The sequence below is a fragment of the Amblyomma americanum genome, chromosome 1, assembly GCF_052857255.1.
Source record: "Amblyomma americanum isolate KBUSLIRL-KWMA chromosome 1, ASM5285725v1, whole genome shotgun sequence".
NCBI lineage: Eukaryota > Metazoa > Arthropoda > Arachnida > Ixodida > Ixodidae > Amblyomma > Amblyomma americanum.
This window is the reverse complement of record NC_135497.1, coordinates 345,316,611-345,338,958: the sequence shown is the minus strand read 5'-3', so window position 1 is coordinate 345,338,958 and position 22,348 is coordinate 345,316,611. Positions and strand designations below refer to the sequence as shown.

General features: G+C 47.4%; 1 protein-coding gene across 1 annotated transcript; it reads right to left on the bottom strand.

The window, feature by feature from the left end:
- Positions 1–260: 260 nt before the first annotated feature.
- On the bottom strand, positions 261–12,274 carry LOC144121373 (uncharacterized). The gene is made up of 5 exons (XM_077654566.1): positions 12,070–12,274; positions 8,895–9,009; positions 7,506–7,514; positions 4,603–4,848; positions 261–885 (listed from the first exon to the last, which is right to left on the bottom strand). Exons 1-5 carry the CDS (start codon positions 12,169–12,171, stop codon positions 521–523), a joined length of 837 nt encoding a protein of 278 aa, XP_077510692.1. The 5' UTR covers positions 12,172–12,274; the 3' UTR covers positions 261–520.
- Between the last annotated feature and the right edge of the window lie 10,074 nt (positions 12,275–22,348).

Sequence of the window (22,348 nt, the reverse complement as noted above, 5' to 3'; positions counted from 1 at the left end):
AGGGGGAGGCCAGAGAGCCCGGGCTACCCGCCTCCCCTCCAGAGTAGTGTTCATGTTAGGCATGGGCCCTTCACCCCCCCCCCCCCCCCGACCTTCGCCCCACACAACTGCCTCGGGCCCCTCCCGAAAAAAATATGGTGCACCGACCAGCATCGCGAAGCCTTGACAACTTTGAAATACGAAAAGAAATCCTGAGACCACAAACTTACTTCTCGCGCTGACAACACGGCATACCAGCGTTAATATAAATTCAGTCCTGGTACTAGAAAGCAAACAAAAAACTTTACTTTTTCTTCTTTGGCCGCGTTTCGAGCTCTAGAAGCACACTTATGAAGCACTGCTCAAGGAAAGGACGATTAAAAAAGGAGGGCAGCCACTCAGTCATCCGTTTCGTTTTGGTTTGCCCCATTCGTCTGCACGGCGAGGCAACAGACAGGCTGAGCACCACTGCACAGCGCTGTCCGAGCCACCGGCTGGGAGTGGCACACTCCGCTTCCTTCTTTCTTTCTTCAGTGGACCCTCAGAAATCGTCGTCGGACTCCACGCTGTAGTCCGCTTCATAAGCCTGTTCTTCATCGATCTCGCGGTCAGAAATGTCGTCCTCCACCTCGGTGTCTGAATCCGATTCCGTGTCGGTGTCAGAATCACTTTCCATCTCAGCCACAGCCTCAGTGGCGGCGGCCTCCCTGCCCGGCTTGGCTGGGTTGGCCGGCATGGCCGCCATGGCCGCCATGGCCGCCATACCCGGATCGGCCGGCATGGCCGGATCGGCCGGCATGGCTGGATCGTCCGGCTCCTCCGTCTCCTCGTCCTCAGAGTCGTCAATGTCCTCCACGACCAGAAGTGGGTCATCGCACTCCTGATCCCAAGACTCCGCCTCAAAGTCTGCGAAGCAGTAACACTTTTTATAACACCAAGAGCGTTTGTACCCACATTCAGCTCCCCTCTCCCCCTGCCTTGGTCAACGCCTTTTTGCATACCGCCATAGAGACCTGCCGGAAGAGGTTTCTTCTCGAACTACCCGCTTTAGTTTATTGCGAAGACTACTCTACTTTCCTGCAAGAAAACAAGGACAGGCAAGGTTTATACTTGTAACGGAAAGCAGTATGAACGAAGGTTTGCTTCAGAATCAGGCACTCCGCTCTCGCGTGGAATTTCAGCAGTAACTCTCATCCCGCCCACACCAACTGCAGAAAAATCTATCACTTTGGCTCCTGGGGCCTCGCATGGGCTCGCGCTCTCACCACCTACTTTCCCTCTCCCGGCTCCGGCGGTAGAATAAATCGGAGCAGGTCTGCTCGGGCGTAACATCGGTTTCGACATCACTTGTCGAACTCGAAAAGGACACGCTATCGCCTCGTGTCCTTTTCGCTCTGATGCGGAAAAGAAGCGTTAAAGGAGTAATGGGTCAAAGCCACGCTTTACCATATCTTTCTGTCTCGGCGTCGAAGAAATTCCAGCAAGACGAGCGAATGTCACTGTCGCTACTGACAGGCTAAACAGCCGTCAACGTAAGCTTCATTAGTGGATTCGCGCGGAAATTTGGTGAATCTTTACGCGGACGTTACGCCGAGCGCGAAATCAGGCAGGCGCAATGCCACATAGCCGTAAGCCATGCACAGCGAATCGCTGACATGAGCGTCCGCAACGAACCGTGCAGGGTGTTCAAAATGAGGCTTTCAAGATTTTTAGAAAATAAACGATGAGCTGCACGCAACAGCCGTTTTACACGTATGTTACGCGATCAGGTGGACACACAGCTAGAAGATAACTGTCATGGAGCATTAATTAACATTTTTGTCTGTGCAAATATGCAAGCTAACTGCATTCGCATGTCACCTTTATTAGACAATTAGGAGGGCAGCATCATTGTGCTTTTTGCAGCGACAGCTGTAATAGCTTAATCAAAGAGCCAAACAGAGGCGGTACAACGGCTAAGTCAATGTCGCACCACGCAGCATCACGCGCAGCACTGTGGAAAGGAGGAAAGCCTGGCGCGGCGACAGCGAATAAAACGCAGTAACAATCTCACTTCTCGATGGACACCTCAACTGCGCCGTGGAGAGAACCTCCGCTGTATCTGAGGATAGGAAAGAGGGGGTCTAGGCCACTTCTGGCACCATGGTCTAAAACTGCGAATAAGGCAAGACTGGAAAATAGGCTATTTAATTTGCTTCGTGCAAGCGGGCATTGGACTGTGCCGGGAAGGAAGGACTGAAAGGGGCAGTCCATGATACCGAACAACGCTATGTATCAGGCGTGCGTCTCTCGTAGTGAGCATGGCTGTCTACTCGCGTCCTCCTCTCCACCCACACGCAACGCTAGGCCAGCCCCGTCCGCGGCAACCACGTTTTGAAGCGCAACATGATCAAACCAGCCTGCTACAGTTCGTGTTTGCCGGCTGGATTTTCGCTGTGGGTTAAGCACACCGTAACCTTCCTTTATTTTTTTTCATTATCTTAAACTTTTCTGTGTAAGATGTAGAGTGTTAGTCGGAAGCATACTTCACAGCCGCGCCTTGTTTCTTTGTTTGTTTGCTTGGGTGCTTTCATGTAAGTTTTCGCATTACTCCTTATTCCTTTGGGACCTGACAGTTGCAACAAGTTATCTGTTCCTTAATTTGTCTGTAATCATAACATTTTCTAACACATCTCACATCCGTTGCCAACTTTGAGCTCGCGCCCCATGAAACTGCGACTTGCGCAGCTTTTTACCGCAGCCATATTCTATCTTGGAAAGAAATTAAATTGGCGTCAAGTTCAACCGTGGAGAAAATATTCCTTTAGAAGGCTGGGCCTTAACAATACAATGTTTCTAATCAGATTTAATTCCATGTTTGCTTCTCCCGCTCGCCGTCATCACCTCAAGCGACGCTACGCCACCGATAACGCTCGCCTTGAGCCAGTAACGAAGAACTAACGCGAGTCGAACCGCGGCTTCAGCCAATGACAAAGGAAAAAAAACAATTGAATACGATGGGTATAGGTGTCTTCTAAAAACCTAGCTGGCAGAGCAGATGGTAATCAGAAAGACTTTTTGTCGCCATCCTAGGCAATACTTTCTGTCTACTTGGTTTCACGCTTCTGCTGGACCTGCAGGCGAAATATGTCTCAAGTCTGCACATTTAGGCGAAAAAAGCGATTCGCTATTTTACGTTGTCGCACAGCTACAGCTGTAGCTGAAATGAAGTGTGCTGCTGGACGAACATGCAAGGCTTCTCATTTCAATATTCCGCTGTTTCTTGGGGGCTTGGCTATCATACGTGGGGACGTAGCGTTAGTCAAAATCGTGGGTTGCAGGCGGTTTCTAATGAAAACCTCCTGGCATACCCCTCCTAGATTGCTCTCTGGTGACCACCTGCCAGAGCCATGCTAGTGATTTTCCGCTCACAACGCCGACGCCGGATTATCTGCGTAACGGGGTCTTTAAATATGTCGCTATTGCTAACGCTGACGCTGTCGCTAACGCTATCGGGGCCTTAAACGCTATCCAGGTACCCGTTTAAATAGGGAGACTGGGCTATGCGCTTTTCCTTTCCTAAAAATCAATGGGGGGTTCAGACTGCGAATAAGACAGCACTGGGAACTAGACTATTGGCTTCGTGAAAGCGTGCCCCGTGAAGTGTGCCGGGAACGCGATCGAACCGATGACCGCAAGCGGAAGAAGGCCGAGTATGCACGTGAGCGTATACAGTATAAAATGGGCCTTTCAGACGCCCAACCGGGCGTCTGTGAAACGTCAACATGAAAAGTAAAAAATGAAACGTCAAATTGTGAAACGCCAAAATGCCATTAGTAGGCCTCTCCTCTGCTAATGACAAACAGCTATCGCTTATTAATGCACTAACTCGGTAAGCTTAGAAATGATGATTTTTTTTTTTGCGCCGTAGCAGTTCTTTCGTTTCCCATTCATTTTAGTCCAATACGTACAACTAGGAGGGCGCTTGTAAGGCTGTGGCTCAAATCTCGTAGCATATATCTGATCGCGTGTTCTCACAGGTGCCTACAAAATGCATTTCATTCTTTGCGACAAGAACTCGCCGATTCTTCATCTGTGGTACACAGACGTTAAAGATTAGCCTTAATTCTCATCTAAGCTATTACAATAAACTATTACCAATCTCCAAGCAGCTGTTTTTTTTTAGTTTTTTCTTTAGGAGCGTCTGCGGGCGGTATGTTTAAGCAAATTCGAACCGATTATAAACCTATTCTCGATCACTATATGCCTCGCGAGCAGGCAACTGAGAAAAGCGAAATTGCTTAAATGTATCGCGACAAAAGGATAGAGCTCTTCCTAGGGACAGCAGTGCACAATATTGATTTTCACAAACCATGCTCATCTCTGCGTGGCAAGACACGAAAAAAAAATTAAGAACTGCCTAGTATCATACCCAAGATTCTATACTGCGACAGCATTTCCAGCTGTTCCGGCAGAGTTTGTACCTCGCCATGATAGTGTGGTACAAATTTCCGTCAAGATATCTAAACTCCGCACTCGGCTCCTCCATATCGGCCCCACTTTGCGTCCTAAGGAGGACGAGGTCGTGAGGAAAGACCCAGTAACTGTTGCACAAGTCCGGCGAAATGGCGAAATTACACTCACCGGCCAGCACAGAGCCATCGCCGCCAACAAGCCCTGCGTATTCCGTGTCATGGAAGCGAAGCGGCAGTCGCAGACTCAAGTTCGAGTGCCTAGCGACCGTGTCCAAGTAGACTGCCACTGCCCTCTCGCGTCGCTGAAGCTCGCTTGCACCGGCTGCACGTAAAAACAGGCGTATTCTTGACCCGGGGAACCCCAAACGCGCACATCTGTTTGCGGCTCTGAGGCTGCCACAACTGAACTTAGCTCCTGATTACAGAACCTCTTTTACGTAACACCAATGCGTGACTGAGCGCTACACTAGAGCTGCAGAATGACGACACCAGTGACAACGATAACAACGATATAACAGCGCTAAAGAGTCAGTCAGACAAGAACGGCACTTGCGCATGCGAGGTATTGTGCGCCCGTTTGATTCACTACAATTATGCGGTACAGATCAGAGCCCCGTACTGCCTAAAATTCTTTTGTAGCGATACCTACACTACGCCAGCCACTTCGCGAGGTCAGCGTGGCTGCGCGCTGAGCCGTGGCACCACCGTTCCGCCAGCTGTGTGCATGCGCGGAGTGAAGTTGTAGCCCGCAGCTGGTGTGCACGCCGCGCGCCTACATTACGCTAGCATTCCGAGCTTTCAGCGAGGCGACGCCGTGGCCACCGTGGCAGCTGCCGGCGAAACCGAGTGGGGGAGGAGTGGATAGGGGGAGACAGTGAATCCACGTCCAGGGACGAAGATGAAGAATGAACGCCCAGCGAAACGCAGCGGCGAAAGACTAACTTTGCAAATTCGACTAAGCGAGTTCCACTCGGCCAGCTGTAGCTATCGCGTCACTCCAGGTTTAACCAGAGCTAAACCACAGCCATTTTAGCGCTAGCGCGCTTTGCGCTTCCCTGGTGCAGACATCATTGGCTGCCGTGGTCGGCCACCGTCTCATTTGCCTTTGGGAATCACTTTGCTGCCCAATCGCACAGTTCTCTTGAGAACAACCAACTGTGTAACACGAAGCCTGGGGACGCGATGTATTCCACTTCTCTCCCATAAGTACGCGATCCAGGCCGTGCTTGGGCCTCGAATCGCTTTGTTGTAAGACTCCCGCTCCTCACCGGACAGCAAACATCTGGATTCTGTGCTGACCATTATGAAGGGTTAGGCCGCGTTTATGCTGTCTTTATTCTAGAAAAATTATTCAGCCACACACATACTTGACTCTCTCTCTGCCCCACTTAGAGAGGGAACAACCAGCGACAAAGTTATCAACATTTGCTTAACTACGGCATACCCTGTTTGTCTATTGCTTGTCCTCTTTCACATAATGATTACGCTATGGTTTTTGACGCTCTTATCAAGGGAATCTCTGCGAAGGAAGCCCCAAAGTCCATATTCTAAGGAGGAGAGGCCCTTAGGCGAGGAAGGTATTGTGCATAGGGCCCAAATGATGCGCAAAGGCAGTTACCCAGCAAAATTGGCGCTGTTTTCCCCGTTCCAGCAATCTTTTTGAGATATCACTCGATAGAAAATTAATACATCCAGGAAGTCGAATGGTTTAACCATAAGTGTCACGCAAATCGGCTTAATTACCAATAATTGTTCGTTGAAATATCTAAAAATGGCGATGCACAAGTGAATACTGGAGCCTTTTATTAGATATTTGCCTTTTTTTGCTGCGCAGTGACATCAAACGACGACACGGAACACGTAGTACGCTCGCAAGTTATGTTTCAAGAAGCAGAGATCGTCGTGTGTTGAGATTGCATGGTGAATACTCGCGTAAACACGGTCAGCTGCTCATGTTAATAGCATAGTAGTCAAGGCAAAACTAAGCATCAGATTTTACTTTAATAAGCGATGAGAGAAACAGACGGTGGCATCTGATATGTACCTTCTTGAAAGACTAACACCAGGGCAGCCGCCTTTTACGCGGGGGCCACTATGTATACGACCCCTGGGAAAGCAAGGCGCCGGTTTGAAAAGTCTTGCTTACGCGGCGTTTTTTAGGAATGGTCTGTCCTACGAAGAACGACGCGTGTGGCATTTCGTGGTCAGCACGGGGGATGTTCGTCCTTCTGCCTTACATTATGCCTTGGTTGCCGTTTAACAAATTGCTAGGACGAAGAGAGTCATACGAAGAAGCCTTACGAGGACGGTACTTCTGCATTTAGAAGGAGTCTGCAGGAGTTTTTCGCACTGGCGATCGCAATACCAACGGCAGAGCGTAGCAACCACAGTGCATGTGATACTGTACTGTGTCACAATGCTCATCCAGCACTCGAAAACCTAGCGTTCCGTATTACGGAGCAATTACTTCAGTCAATTCTGGGTTATAATTGATCACACTCAGACTGGGTTCAGGTTCAGTGATGGCGAGGACATGCAGTGCTTCTTTACTTACGGCTCATTGGGGTTGACAACAAAAAATGGTTTAATGTCCTGAAATTTCACATGGGTTACAAGGGACAGTCTGGCCGGAATGAAACGCGAACTTGCCTGTGAACAAAACAAAATATTTACCTGTGCGCTTTCCGCTGTAGTGCTCAACTAGCCTGATTCGTGATTCTGGGTAAATTATCTACTGAAGTATATACCCGTTCAAAATGAATATCTTGGTGCAAAGTAGAAACCTACGGCATATGCGCGTTCGCGTTTCATTCCAGTCTGACTATACACTGTAGTGCAGGCGCTCCGGTAGAATTTTTAACCCCCCCCCCCCCCCCTAACCCCCATGAGGATATTTAGCCTGTGCTGACATCGCAAAGGATGCGACATTTCTTTTAATTTCGCTTCCACCGGAACGCGGCCGCCGTGGCTGGGATTTCCATCCCATGGCCTTGCGATCAGGAAACCAACGCCAAAGGCACTGATCCACCATAGTGGGTCGAGAGCAGAAAATGAAGGCTAAACTTTGCTTACCATAGTTCCCTGCAAAGAAACAAAACAAATAATTGTGAGGAAGTCAGCAGCTTATTGAAATTTTGGGTTGATCGTGCAGCTAACACCTGCATGTGCTCGCTTAAAATCAATGATTGCTGGTGGTGACCTTTATGCGATCGATAATGCTGCAACTCACACGGTTTTAAGGCAGTCCGCCTCACATACGCGGTTCCCAGCCTTTCTTTTTCCTCTCACGCTGACACAAAAGCAAGCCAGGCCCAACGAGTTGAACGCCGCGTCAGCAACAGCCTGTGGGTCCTTAACAGAGAGTATGTCATGAACCGAACAGCCTAGCCTGTGTGTCACGAAAGCTGGTATTCATACTGGATAATTCCTTAACTAGGTCCGTTTTTGGCCCTGGTTCCGTGACTGGTTATCACCTTCGCTCTGACGGTAACCTGGCAAGCACTACAGTATAGATAGCCGAAACGCTCTACCGCGCTCTACCGGCCCCTTACCAAGCCGAGCAGCAGCCCCAACTCATTGGGACGGAAAACAGTTTTCACTCTCTCAGCAACCGATCCGTGCACGGACGGTTTCATACCGTGACCAACTTGACAGCACAAACAGAAGCCGCTTGAAACAAGCGTCATTAATGCTTGCAACAAAAACTAGGCGGAAGCTTGCAACACACTACTTAGTGTCAAGCACTTGTTCTGTACTGCTACTACTTAGTAGCGGTACAGGACAAGTGCTTGACCCCTCCCGTGTCCGCTCTCCGTCATAATCGACTATGTCAAGGTTTCATAGCAACTCATGTGGCAGTTAACCTCCCTGGCCAATAGCGAGCGTGGTCACTTTTGTATGTAGCGCGAGCTACATTACGCCATCCACTTCGCGAGGTCAGCGTGGCTGCGCACTGAGCTGTGGCACCAGCGCTACGCCAGCTGTGCGCATGCGCCGAGGGACGTCATAGCCCGCATCTGTTGTGCGCGCCGCGCGCCTCGCCGCTGCGCCGACGGCGGAGCAGACGCCGCCCGCCTCGTCAGTTGTGCGCATGCGCGGAGTGATGTCAGATCACGCAGCTGGTGTGCGCGCCGTGCGCCTACATTACGCTAGCATTTCGAGCATTCAGCATGGCGGCGCCGTGGCTTGTCAGTGGCTGCTGCCGGCGGCGCGGCGCGCCGGCGGAACCCAGTGGGGGAGGAGTGGAGATGGAGAGAGTGAACCCACGTCCAGGGACGAAGATGGACAAGGGACGTCCAGCGAAACAGAGTGGCAAGGTTGATTTTGCAATTGGACTGAGTGGGTTCCACTCGGCCAGCTGTAGCTCTCGCTGTCACGCCAGGTTTAACAAGAGCTAAAGAATTTTTTTCGCCAATGAACTTTTGAATATCTACTCGAAACGGCCCACGGAGCCCAGCTTACTGTCGCGGGCGACGATTTCAAGCGCCATCTCCACCCCCTCGTCGTAGCTGGCCTCGGCCAGGAGTCGCCTCTTCTCACTAATCTGGCGAAGTTGTTCTCGAGCAGCCAGGCGCGCCTGCGGAGCGGAGCGTACAGCGGAAGTGACGGCATTGATGCACCTGTTAACACAAAAGCAAGCTGCGCAGTATGCGGCACAGGTAAACGGAACATGATCAGGGTTGCAAAACGAGCCAGTTGGTTGAGTCGCGTGGCTCTAGCAATTGTCTCGACACTGTCAGAGCTAAGCAGAACAACGCGCTGCGTTCGCAAGCAATCCGTTTACGCGAGGGCACGCGAGAATTCAGTGACGCTGTCTGTCGTGTCCTCCACGGTGGCGCCGTTCCGCTCACGCATGACTGGACTACGCCGGGTCACGCGTCTGAAGGCTTTGCACGACGGGAATGTCCTACGTTTTTTTTTAATCTTCACCTTCTAGTGTCGCGCATGGTGTGGCATCACTGTGGCTATATCGGTTGTCTTATTGGGTCATAAAAGCCGCACCATAGCTATTCCAACAGAAGGAGAAAAGAATGAAAATGCACAACGAGAATTCTGCTGTTATGCGAATGATAAAACAAAACTAATTCGCACAAGAATTGAACACAGGCCGGTATTCCGGTATTGCGCATAAAGTGAGCGCCATAGATCACAAGTTTCACGTATGAGTTGCACCAAATATAGGAGTTGCGTTCAAATTAAGCACTCAGTTTCTGCGCGGTAATTACGACTAACGCCATGGCAGTTTTGGGTGTAGGAGTCGCGGTACATAAAGGAGGTTTAAGGATTCTAGAAGCGGCTCTCTGCGCAGCGATCGAAGCAATTTGTGCTACTGGGAGCCAAAAACGGCAGTTGCAGGCTATTTGTTCAGAATGGGACTCGCATGTGCGCGTGCTTGAGCCAGCATCCTCTGGCATATTCACGCACGCCAACGAGGGGTTGACCTTCTTTGACAACCCTTCTTTGGCGTGCGTGAGTACGCCAGAGGATGGTGGCTCAAGCACGCGCACATGAGAGTACCATATGGCATTAACCCATTAATGCTATCGCGTCATACCCTTATAAGCTGGACCTTAATAATCCCCTGTAGTGTTTTTTTTTAACGTGATAGTGTTAAAGGCCCCGTTACGCAAGGAATCCGGCGTCGGCGTTGTGACAGAAAAATTAGGATCTTTATTCTGGCAGGTACTACCCAGACAGCAACCTAGCAGGCGGGTGGGACATCTAGGTCACGTGACGTCATCCGAACCTGCCCACCGGGTAGTGAGCAAACGGCCCACCGTGGCACGTGGCAGTAAAATTAATGATTGGTCGCTCGGGAAGAGCAAGCAAACTGGGCCGCACACGGCCCATATACCGCTGGGAGCACCTGCCATCGCAGGGCAGTGGCGCTGCGCCAGTAGAGGTAGGAGGACTCCCAGGAATCTACGAATGTACAATAGAAAATGACATTCTGCATATATGGAAATCATCGCATTACGCTATCGCGTCATACCCTTAAGGTGGGGCATAAGTGTACACGCCATTTTTTTTGCTTTTTTGGAGCATTTTATAAAAAGTTGGGTATAAGGTTATTAACCCATAAGAATTACTTGGCTCGAGCATGGCGTAAATGAAAACTGTGTACAGGAAATGTTAACAAAAAGTGTGGGAACTTACTCGAGATTGCCCGAGTTACTCGCCACTCGGTTACACAGTAATAACTCGGGTAAACTCGGCTAAGTTCGGAAGAGTGCCAGGCAAGTCGCAGCCAATGGGAGGAAGTCCGGGTGAGCTCGGGTAAGTTCGGAGGAGCGCCGCGCAAGCTGTGGCCAATAGGAGGAAGCTAGGGTAAGTTCGGAGCCGCGTCGCGCCAGCTGCGCGAGAAGTTTCTCGGGAAGAGCAACATGGTTCACACAATCCCTACGGGTGGCTGTGACAGGAACAGCCACCTGCCAGTGCAGTGGCGCATCGCTTGGTCGCTGCGCCACTGCGCTGGCAGTGGTACGAGGACTCGCCGCCATCTATGAATGTTCAGTAAAGAATGGCCAATTCTGCTTATGTGGGCATTAACCCAAGTAGCTCAGAACGGTGTACGGTTTGGTGGCCAACGCGAACTAAGTTGTACAAACGCACACACCGCAAACGCACGAACGGAAATAGGCAGAAGTGCACTATGCTTTTGCATTCATAGCACGTAAGCAGACTTAAGTGCCCCTGGTAGTTTTTACACGTGAGATGTGCCGCAGGATGTCAGGCAGCGACCGCAAGTGAAATCAAGTGCGAAAATGGCGATCCTCGCTGCAGAAAAGAATATCCCAGACTGCCAGCATGTCACACATGGTTAGCGGGCAGCAATGTTCCATTGGCGAGAGAGTGCTCTTTTATCACGTCCTCAGACACGGTGCGAACGTCTATTCTGTATTCCCTTCACCACAAGTTGACGAAGCCACTGCAGGAAGGGTTTCCCGACAAGCGGACGGGAGTAAACAAAACCAAAGTCGCCGCTCTCTTGCCAGACGGCCGGTGCTGACGTCACATCTGCGATGTTTGCCAGCAATCTCCTGATCAGGAGAGAACGAGGAGGCCCATCAAAAGTTTGGACAGACAACAGAGGGCTCTTGCGCTGTGTCGACCCGGCATACCACCGGAAAACTGGCCAATACGAGTTGGTGCGAGAGCCCGACGGTGGAGTCCAAGAAAGGCTCCTGCTAGTTATTCGAAAGAGGCCTCAAAACGGAATTAAGTCCTAGTTAAGACTACGCGGGTCTTTGAAATCTTCCTCATCGAATCGTCCCTTTCTGGTTTTGGACCTGCCCGTACAACACGCTACGATGCAAACACCTGGAGGTATAATTTCAATTTGCTCCGCTTTCGCATAGTCTCCCACCAGTGTCCTCATCGTGGTCTCTTTGTAGAAACCTGCCTACGGTTTCGAAAGGTGTCTAAACAATGTGCGCAAGAAAAAACGCTCAAAAAAAGGGCGCTATCCCGTACGCTTCCTATATGAAATAAGCACTGCGATGCAAGCATGCAGCTCTCAATATTTGAAAGTACCCGCCTCTACTCCCTCCATTAATCTTGCTCTAATGGCAAGGCGCTCCAATCGGCCGGAGTCCCAGACCTCCTGCGAGGGCACAGGCCCAGCCAAGCCGCTTACTCTTTCTGCAGCCTCCCGCCGCGCTTCCTTGGAGTGATCTCCGCCGCCAGCGTCGCCGCTCCCACCGCAGGCCCCGGACTCGCCATTTCCGTGCTCTGCCATCGTGTTGGTGTCCTCGGAATAACCTGACGATGCCTTGACTTCGTCTTTCTGTCGCGCGCTCTCCGGAATCACGCTGCACGCGGTCGACTGACCCCGTATCCTCGAGGTTACTCGAGGCCCATTTTTGATCAACAAAAAGCTTGTTGTTGTTGCCGCAAAAACGATGGCACACACCCACGGCATAAAAACCTTGTTATATTTGCCGTCGTCGTTTTTTTCCGTTGCTGCGTTACAAAACATGCAGTTGCGAGCGTTGTTGTGGCAAATAAAAGTATAGCAGCTGGCTATGCCGCTGGTAGCAAGCGCGTGGTGCCCCCCTTTTTCCCTGCGCCCAGGGGGAAGAGCCATGCTCTGATCCTACAGCATATTGTTTCCGCTAAGTGCTCAAAGTTACCCTCCCGAGGATCGGCCGATACGAACTTTAGAGCAAAAAATTTCCTCGCATGTTAGTACATATTTCAAAAACATTCCTCCGTTGACTAATTATGAAAATGAGCCGCTTTGGTACCGAGTTTTTTTTACTACGACTCTCGTTCACTAACGCTGAGCCCGTTTCATATAGCTAAAAACCTTAGCATGGACTGCAACGTTTTTTTTTTAAACATGGGAGATTTCAAGTTATGAGGAGTTCAGCTGAGGACACAACCCAAACAGCCCGACCACAACATACGTACTGGATGACTCCACCTCGCAGGTTATGTCATTTTTTTCATGAAATCATCATAAAATTGTTATTAGGCATGTTTAATGCTATTTTCTGTAAGGATAGCGGCGATTTCAAGTTCAAATGTTTCATTTCTTCAAAAGTGAAGGGTGACGCCAGAGAGCAGAGAGCAGAGACTCTTTGCTACGAAGTTTTGCCACACCTGCAAGAAAGCCTGAGTTGCACTGTCTTGCAAAAGTGAGTTGGCAACAAAAGTCTAATCAAGATTTTTCAATAAGCGCGTGGAATACGCGTCACTTAGCATGCAGGGTTCTATTCGCGCTTTAAAAAAAAAGAAAAAGAGAAAATGAATTTTAAACCGTCATGGCACTCATTGCTCAATATTCTGTATTACCCACGACGCGCTATTGGTTGATTTTACACCGTTACTTACCTGCCATGTTTTGCAGTTGACATGGCGGCTGTGTGCGGAAATGCTGTTGTTGATTCCCACTGAGTGTGTCAAGAATTTCTCGGAAAACATCGCCTGCAGAGCCAGTAGCACAGGGCAAAAATTACACATGACGCATTTCTTTGTCGCAAAGTACGCTCCCTCTTTTTTGGCCCTCCTGCGAGGTGAAGAAGTCAGAGTCAGTCTTCATCACGAACGCCTACCTCCTCCATCTTATCAGGGCAACGACAGACTAATAACGTATTCCAAACAGCGATCCGGAGCAAGTTTTCTTGCTACGCGAAACCTTAGTGTTTCAGTGGGCGATTTGGATCGAAATCCTGAGTTCTTATTGTACCGCGGCGGGATGGTTCCTATAGACTCCCTAGACAGCGCATGAAAGAACTGCACACGAAAAAACGGCATGCATCAAAACAGCAGAACAAGAAAACAGCTCAGTGAAAAATACAGCATGGCGACAGAATTGCACGCTTCAAAAAGAATGTGTATAGCAGAACTAGTGGCCATGCAGTCCTCTCTTGCTTGGCTTTAATGATCCAGATTTTTCAGTATTATGCAAGCAGAATCTGGGAAACTAAGAAATGAAATTGGCCTGGGCATCCGACTGATTTTATTGTTTCCCTTTTCGTTACACTCTCTAAGCAACCTCGTGGGGCCAATTTTGGTGGATTGATTTTCACTGAGACAGCAGCCCAATTTCACGTTTAATTAACGTCGAGTAACCGGAATCGTATTGATATCTGATGCTGAGGCATTAACCGTAAGACTCGAGCCACTGTATGATACCTAAATGTGAGGTTGTGCTATCTCGCTTTAGACAACCCGTTCTTGCTTTAGACAGCCAGCGTGCTTTTGAACATAATAGTTCAATTCACCGTGTTTTAGACCACAGCAGTGGCCGAGTGGTTGAGCATCCGCCTCGTATGCGGGAGGTGCGGGGTTCGATCCCCAGTGCCGCCGGGTACCCACCGGTGATACATTGGGTACAAGATTTCCCCTGGTCTGGTGCTTCGGCTTATTTAGGGTGAAATCCTTGGAAAATGGGTCTTTGACCCCTCCTTGAGAAATGGAAAATACCTTGTGTCATGGCGCACTTTGGCCTCAGATGCCCTTGCGCCATAAAAATTCATCATCGTCATCATCAGTTCATAAAGCGTTTGAAAAACTAAAGGTCACAAGAAAAAATGCTTGTATGTAAGAAACAAAAAAGGTGTTTTCCTAAGTACTCTGCAAAACAACCTAACTTAAAATAACCTTCACTCTGCAAAGCAACCTAACTTAACCTAACCTGAGCTAACCTAACAACGCAGTAGCTGTTTGGGTTGTGTCTTACCCTTTGCTCTTATGAGCATGCCAGTTCGTTCCTCCGCAGAACTGAACCTGTTCTACGTGGCGCTGGTTTGTCGCAGTGCTGTTTTCTCCGTGTGCTGTTTTGTTTTGTGCTGTTCTGATGCAAGCGCTTTTGTTTTTTCTTTCCCCCCTTGCTGCTTATGATGATGACGACGGCAATGACCAGGTGGACCCCTCGCAACGGCAGATCTTATGAGGACGGAAGGGAGGGCTAGTCTTTCACCTGACGGATGTATATGAAAATCGTCGAACAGACTTGGACGAAACTAGCGCTTACGCATTGTTAACGAAGTACACTTTTTTGCAACGTTTATATCTTCCTTGGCGGTGTTGTTATCTTCCTTGGCGGTGTTGTTCGTTGTCTAGCACTTAGATACCTAAACCTCCTGGTCGACCTGCTGGCCAAAAAATGTGTTCCCGGGAACGGAGCGCGAGTCCCAAAAATGTTCCGTGCATCGTGATATAATACATGCGACTCTAATACGTGTGCGCCTTGCTATGGGCACGCTGGTAACGGCTGGGGAACGGACACTCTCGACAGTGTGCGGTGCGTGGTCATCTGATCTTGGCAGCCCCCTCCCCGTACATGATGGTTGGGTCATGCTCAATTACAGGGGTAATGGCCGAAGTAAGTGGGCCCCCTGCAGAATGTGTACAATGTGTGGTCACGTGCTCTAATCCACCCAGAGTTGCGAAATTTGTTGTTTGAATCATTTTTTTTTTCGGCTGAGGTAGTGATTTCCTTGTTGCCAAGGCTACCTTTCTAGTGCTGCTGCAACTTGACTACATAGCTTCACCAGTCCTCGAAATTCTATTTGGCATCTCCCTTTCCAATTAGCTGTTATTCACGGCAAGTGACATACGGCATATCTGACCACAGGGCAACGAAATGCTAGATATCTTCATTCGAAAGGCCACGCCACGAAATATGAACTACCAAGATTTTCAACTAGGCTTGGGCAGGTTGTTACCATTCTGGATTATTTTGATAGCACGTTTCAAAACGCACCCAGCGCTTTGCTGTCCAGACGGTGTCAATGAACTATCCTTGTCGTTCAAAGCTATTCCCCAGCACTGATTGTCAGCTTTTGCTCCCACTAAAGTAAAAGTGACACAGAACAATAATCGTTCAAATTCACGAGAAATTATTCGGCTAAAACGGAGATGCTCCTGAATAAGGAATCTTTTAAATAAGGACCTGCTGTCTCGGTATATCGACATAATTCTAAATATGTCCAAAAATTTTAAAGAATTAATAAAGAACCAGAACGTAAGTATATTAACAATACTTTGAGTGAAGAAGTCAAATAAGTGTTGGCCTTGTTTATCTTCCAGTGTGCATAGACAGAACAATTTGCCACCCAATGATGCTGCAGATAAGGGTAACGAATTTAACCCTTATTTTAAATATCTTTTGACTCTTGATAACGGTACCACGCCATGATTGCCGTATACTGATCATGGCAGTGGAGATTCACTCGAAGATTTAACTTTCACGCAGCCCGGTATTTTTTCATTATTACTCAGTATTAATGAAAAGAAATCGAATTGCCCCGACAACTTACCGGATGCTTTTCTTAAACGATATACAGAATTGATTTCGAAGTACTTACTACTGGTTTAAATAAAGACTTGAAAATTCGGAGGGGTCTATAAGAACGGCAATAAGCTAAAGTCATCCAGATTACCAGATCAAGAGATAGTTCAAACCCCGCATATAGCCGCCCTGATTCATTTACTGCCACCGCGTGCAAGATACATGAACATATTCTTAAACCCATAATAACTTTTTCTAACCAAACAGTATCCTCAACCCAAATCAACATAGGTTTAGGTAAAAGCCTACCAACGACAACAGAGTTATCAGAAACCATTCATGGCCTAGCCCTCACAACCTACATACTTTGAAAGCTTAACATGTATTTCTAGATTTATTGAAAACCTACAACCTCGTGTCCCATGCCAAGTTACTTTACAAATATACCAGCTATTTCGGCAACTGCAACGTCACAAAATGGTTGAAAGCGTATATTCAGGCCGTCGCCAGATTGTATATTATGAAAAACATTCTTCAAATCTAGTCGACGTACCATTTTGGAAAACCGCACGGCACGGTTCTCGCAGTGATCGTTTTCCTCCTGTGTGTTAATGACATAGCACTCAGCTTTTAAGCAACCATACGGATGTTTGCTGGCTATTGTATCATATACAAAGAAGCTAATGGACATAAAGATGACTTTTCACTGCAGAACGCACTTACAACGATTGAAAACATGTTTCGGAATTGGCAAATGAAAATTAACCTTGACAAATCTGTCTTCATACCATTAACCGAAAAACAAAGTCCGCTTACTTTCTCTTACAGATTACAGCATCCAATAAAGCAAGCGGACGATTGCAAGTACGAAGGATTCATAACTTCATTGTATCTAAAATAGGATAAGCATGTGTCATTTGTTACAAGCAATTATGGTTTTCTCTAGTCTCGATTCGCTATAGCAGACAATCATACCTGCTTTAGCAGATACAAAAATACAAGCCTCTACTTCACTAATTCGCCCTATAATAGAATATGGCATCATAGTCTAGCTTCCATGTACAAAACATTGCACACAAAAGTTACTGTCCAACACAAAGCAATACGGTTTGTTTACAACCGATACAGAGGGATGATTGTCCAAACGAACTTTTGCATCGAGCTGACCTTCCAGCAATAAGTGCTCGCTCCAAGTTCATGCGCCTCTTGTTTGTCTTCCCCCTTGTAAATAGGAATCTTAAAATAGACGCAAGTTGATTTTGTGTTTATCGACTACACGAAATGCAAGAAAAAAACATTGTAAACATCTAAATGAATATAGGAGATCGAAATTTTAGGAGCGCTCCACAAGAATGTCCCTCATACCTTGAATTGCTTTGGGACGTTCAACCCTCATAGACCAAACCAATCTAAATGAATATCGATTCAATATTGACGAAAATGACTCAGCAGCGCTAGCAGACGGGGCGGAAGAGAAGAAAAGAGGCACATGTGCTCTCTCTCTTCTGTCCCGTCCGTTACAGCTGTTCAGTAATTTTCATCAACATACACCAGCCAGCCCGACTAAGCTCTCTTCTTGAATAGGCTTAATATTGATTCATTCAGGTATTCGATATCGCAAGCGGTCAGAGACTGGAATGTCCTGTCTTATGATGTTAACAAAACTCCGCTTTTTTCATTTCTTTGAAGTTTTGGGTTTATGGGTTTATGGATGTTTAACGACTCACAGCAATTCAGGCTGTGGGGGACGCCGTAGTGAAGGCTTCCGGAAATTTAGAAAAGCTGCGGTTCTTTAACGTGCACCCCTGGTGGTTAAAATTTCCGGAATCCTTCACTACGGCGTCACTGTTCGCTCTTTCGAATAACAGTTGGTTTCTTAAGATTTTTTCTTGTTCACACTTTTCTTAACTTGTTCCTTGTGTGCCATACCATGTCCCAAGCCTGCCACAGCCTCAAATGATATTATAAGAACGTTGTAAATAAAAACATTGGCAATATTCGTATTCCATTCGGTTATGAAAAGTACTATTCGCACATCCTAAGTTGCCGGGTACAGCGTGTTCGTAATCGTCGTCTTAGTAGTAAAAAATTGTCCGTTCAGCCAAGCGCTACCGCAAGGAAGGAATAGGTGGATATAGGGCGTCCAACACGAGATGCCACACCAGAGGAGCGCGATCACACGCCCAACCCTTGCACACAGCCCGTGCCCTGCACCTTCCCCAGACTGACAGAGCGAAGGTTCCTTTGAAAGGCTTGTCGGGGTTCGCAGTCTTTTCGCGTCCATGCAGCGTTGAGTTTCCACATTACCAGTTGTGCAGTCGCCATTCATCGCCATTCAATATTTTTTTATCAATCTCCGAAATAATATTTTAACGTTTTGCGGCACTACAAACGGTAGGGCGCTGCCGTTGGTATCCGTCCCTCCAGAGGTAAGAAGCCTCGTTACCCTGATGACCCACGCAGGGCACAAGGTCGATACAACGTAAAGCTGCTCAGCTTATTTGCACGTATTGCTGCCTTATAGCGTGTCATTCGGCGGCAACCTTTTGCTGCGAACTGACTGCAATCTTTGTGTACGACAGGTAACTGCTTCCGACGACCACCTGATACAATTATCCTGCGCATATCGTGGAAGAACTGGACAGCTCGGCGCAGCAAATCAGTCCACTTCGGCACAGCGTGACCGGAAGGACCATCACTGCCAGGCTTCCTGGAGGCGGCACTGCTGCCGCTAGACAGCTATAAAACCGTGGTTCACCTGGTTCACCTTCGCAGTCGGCGGCAACCTTTTGCTGCGAACTGACTGCAATCTTTGTGTACGACAGGTGAGCATTGCTGAAAACTCATCACTAGCCTTTTGTCTCGTTATGCCGCCGACTGCAACCTGTGCAATTTGTACCTTGTCATATTGTGTGCTTTGCTACACCTGCTAATATTATTCTCGACTGTTCAAAATGGCACGTTGTGGGGTTTGTAATGAGGCTCTACCTACAGATGGAAAACGAATTGTTTGCTGCGAATGTAGCATTGAACACCATCTCGGTGACTGCTCCGGTCTTTCCGAGAATACATTTACATCCATGGGACCAGGAAAACGTGAAAAATGGCGATGTCGCGTGTGTCGCGGGGAGTCACTTCCCGTGAAACCCAATGATAAGCCAACTGAAGAACCATCGGACGTTTTTAAAAAAGTGGCTGCGTTGGAAGAAAAATTGATGGTTGTTTCTGAACTGAAGATAAGCATAGATAGCCTCCTGGCTCTGCCGGCGCAGCTCGATAAGCTTGTCATGACAATTCCAGGCCTGCAAACGACAGTTACTGAGGTTCAAACATCAGTAGAATTCTTTGCATCCAAATACGACACGCTCCTTGCGACTTGCAACGATGCCGTGCAGGCAACAAAGACGCTTGAGCAAAAGGTTGCATTTCTAGAAGGGACTATTGACGAACAGGCTTCGATGATTCACCGAATTCAGTGGGAACTCAATGAAAGTGAACAGTACAGCCGTCTGTCCAATCTAGAGATAAGCGGACTGCCAGTTCAGCCACAGGAAGACCTGCGGGCTGAAATAGCGCAGATGGCTGAAACACTTGAAGTGCGTGACTTCAACCAATCTGAGATAGCCTCCTTGCACCGTCTATCATCGAGACAAGGGAAGATTCCGGTCGTATTGGTCAGGTTTTCGTCCCCGAGCCTACGGGAGAAATGGCTGCAGGTAAAAAGCAAACTTAGAACGCTAAATGAGTCCCACAAGCTCTCCTCAGTTTTATTCAATGAAAACTTGACCCGTATGAACAGTGAGCTGTTCTGGAAAGCTCGAATCCGAGGAAAGGAAAAATCTTTCAAATTTGTCTGGGTCAAGAATGGCAAAGTTTTCGCCAGAAAAGAAGTGGGGGCTTCCGTTATCAAAATCGCGTCTCTTTCAGACATTGACAAAATGACGTAGGGAAATTCACTATTACTGCTATGGCTTCTTTTTCAAGTTTTGACGTCTGTTTCCAATCGTTCCATCCAGTTTCATTGAGTTCTCTTACAATTCTTCACATTAACATTAGAAGTATTCGAAAACATTGGAATCAATTTCTGGTAATCGCACAAGACCTTTACCAAGTAGTAGACGTATTTGCTTTCACAGAGGTAAATATTGCTGACCATATTACCTGCACGTTCAAGCTTCCGGGTTATACGGAGCATTTCCTTACCCGCCAAATGGGTAAGGGTGGAGAAATTGCTGTTTTCTTCAAGGATTCTTTATCGGTTTCCAATATCAATATCTCCATCAACGCTGCAGAGGCAATGGGATTTGAAATTTCGTACAGCAACATTTCGAGTCATCTCCTTATCATATACCGACCACCGTCTGGAAATGTGGCTAATTTTATCACAGCATTGCATGACGTTTGTAAGCAAAGGTTTAGCCATGGTAACCTATGCATAATGGGTGATTTGAATATTGATCTGTTAAAACCTGAGAAAGCATCTGCGCAAAACTACCTAAATGCCCTTGCGGATCATGGTATAGAAACACTACTTTCAGATCCTACTAGAGAAGAGATCGTAAATAACAGTTTGTGTAAAACTTGCATAGACCACGTTAACGTACGCGCGCCGGACTCGTCTTATGTTATGGCAGCTGTCATTCGAAAGAAATTAGCGGATCATTACTTTACACTATGCCACCTTGCTAAGGTCGATTCTGCACAGAAACCTAATGATAGCAGGTGTGTTATGACTTTACTAGATCGAAAACTATTTGACAGTAAGGTGTCATCCTTCGACTGGAACTCATTTATATCACGAAATAACAAAGATACCGCCTACGATAACTTTGTTTTGGTTCTTAAAAATTTAAAAGAATCCTGCAAAAAAAGTATCATTGTCAAAAAACGAAATAATAAATGCTTCTGGCTTACAGCTGACATTCTCGCAGCCATTAGATGCAAAGAAGCGCTGTGGTCAAAATGTCGCGCTTCACCAAAAAATGCAAACTTACGAAATGAATTTCGGGCTGCTAGGAACAAAGTAACCGCTCTTCTTCGGTCCTCTAAAAGGCGTTACTATGCTAGCCAGTTTCGCAGTTGCCACCATGACGTGGCCAAAACTTGGGCTATCGTGAATGAACTACGTGGGCGTCAGCGTAGACCGGTCAAGGACGCAATCGAGCATAGTTTTGGTCACTTGACATCCTCTTTGGCAAATGATTTTAATAACTTTTTTTCTAAAGAACAGCGCATTGCCCGTGCCACATCACGTTCGCCGTTACTTCCTTCTTCTGTGATTGACTCAGCATTTCTTCCACACATAACAGAGCCAGATCTTTTCAGCATAATCTCCAGTCTACGGCATAGCAACTCAGCTGGAATTGATGGAATATTTATCAGCGACCTTTCCAGAAACTTCCAAAGCTTGAAGTGTGTCCTTCTTTTTCATGCTAAATGATATGATTGAAAGTGGCTTCTTACCATGCTCTCTTAAACAAGCACGTGTTATACCACTTTACAAGGGTGGCAAAAGAAATGATATCTGGAATTATCGCCCAATATCTATCGTGTCGTGTATATCACAAATTCTAGAAAAACACGTCTTATGTACAATGTCAGCTTTTTTGCTGAGGCATAACGTGCTTAGCCCACATCAATACGGATTTGTTGCTGGTTCTGGTACCCAAACGTTATTAGAAAAGATGTCGGATTCCGTTCATTCTAGTTTTGATAAAAATGAAGTGGCATTTGGTCTCTTTCTTGATGTCAGGAAGGCATTTAATACTGTTCACCATGATATTCTCTGTGAAAAGTTGTTTTGCTATGGTTTTCGTGGTCCTTTTCAAATGTTACTAAGAAATTATGTGTCTCAGCGATCTCAAATGGTGGAACTTGGACCTGTGCAAAGCAGAATTATAGACTTATATAGTGGTGTTCCCCAGGGATCCATCTTATCACCCCTCTTATTTAATCTCTATGTTAATGACCTCCCCGGCATTATAACTTCATCACAGATTTACCAATATGCAGATGACACCCTCCTCATCTCATCTAATACAGATTTTTCTTGCGCACTCCGTCAACTTCAACAGGACGCTACTAATCTATATGATTGGTTTCTATGTAACCTGATTGATATAAACCCCCAAAAAAACTCATCTAGTGTGCTTTAGAAATGCACACAAGCCTGTCC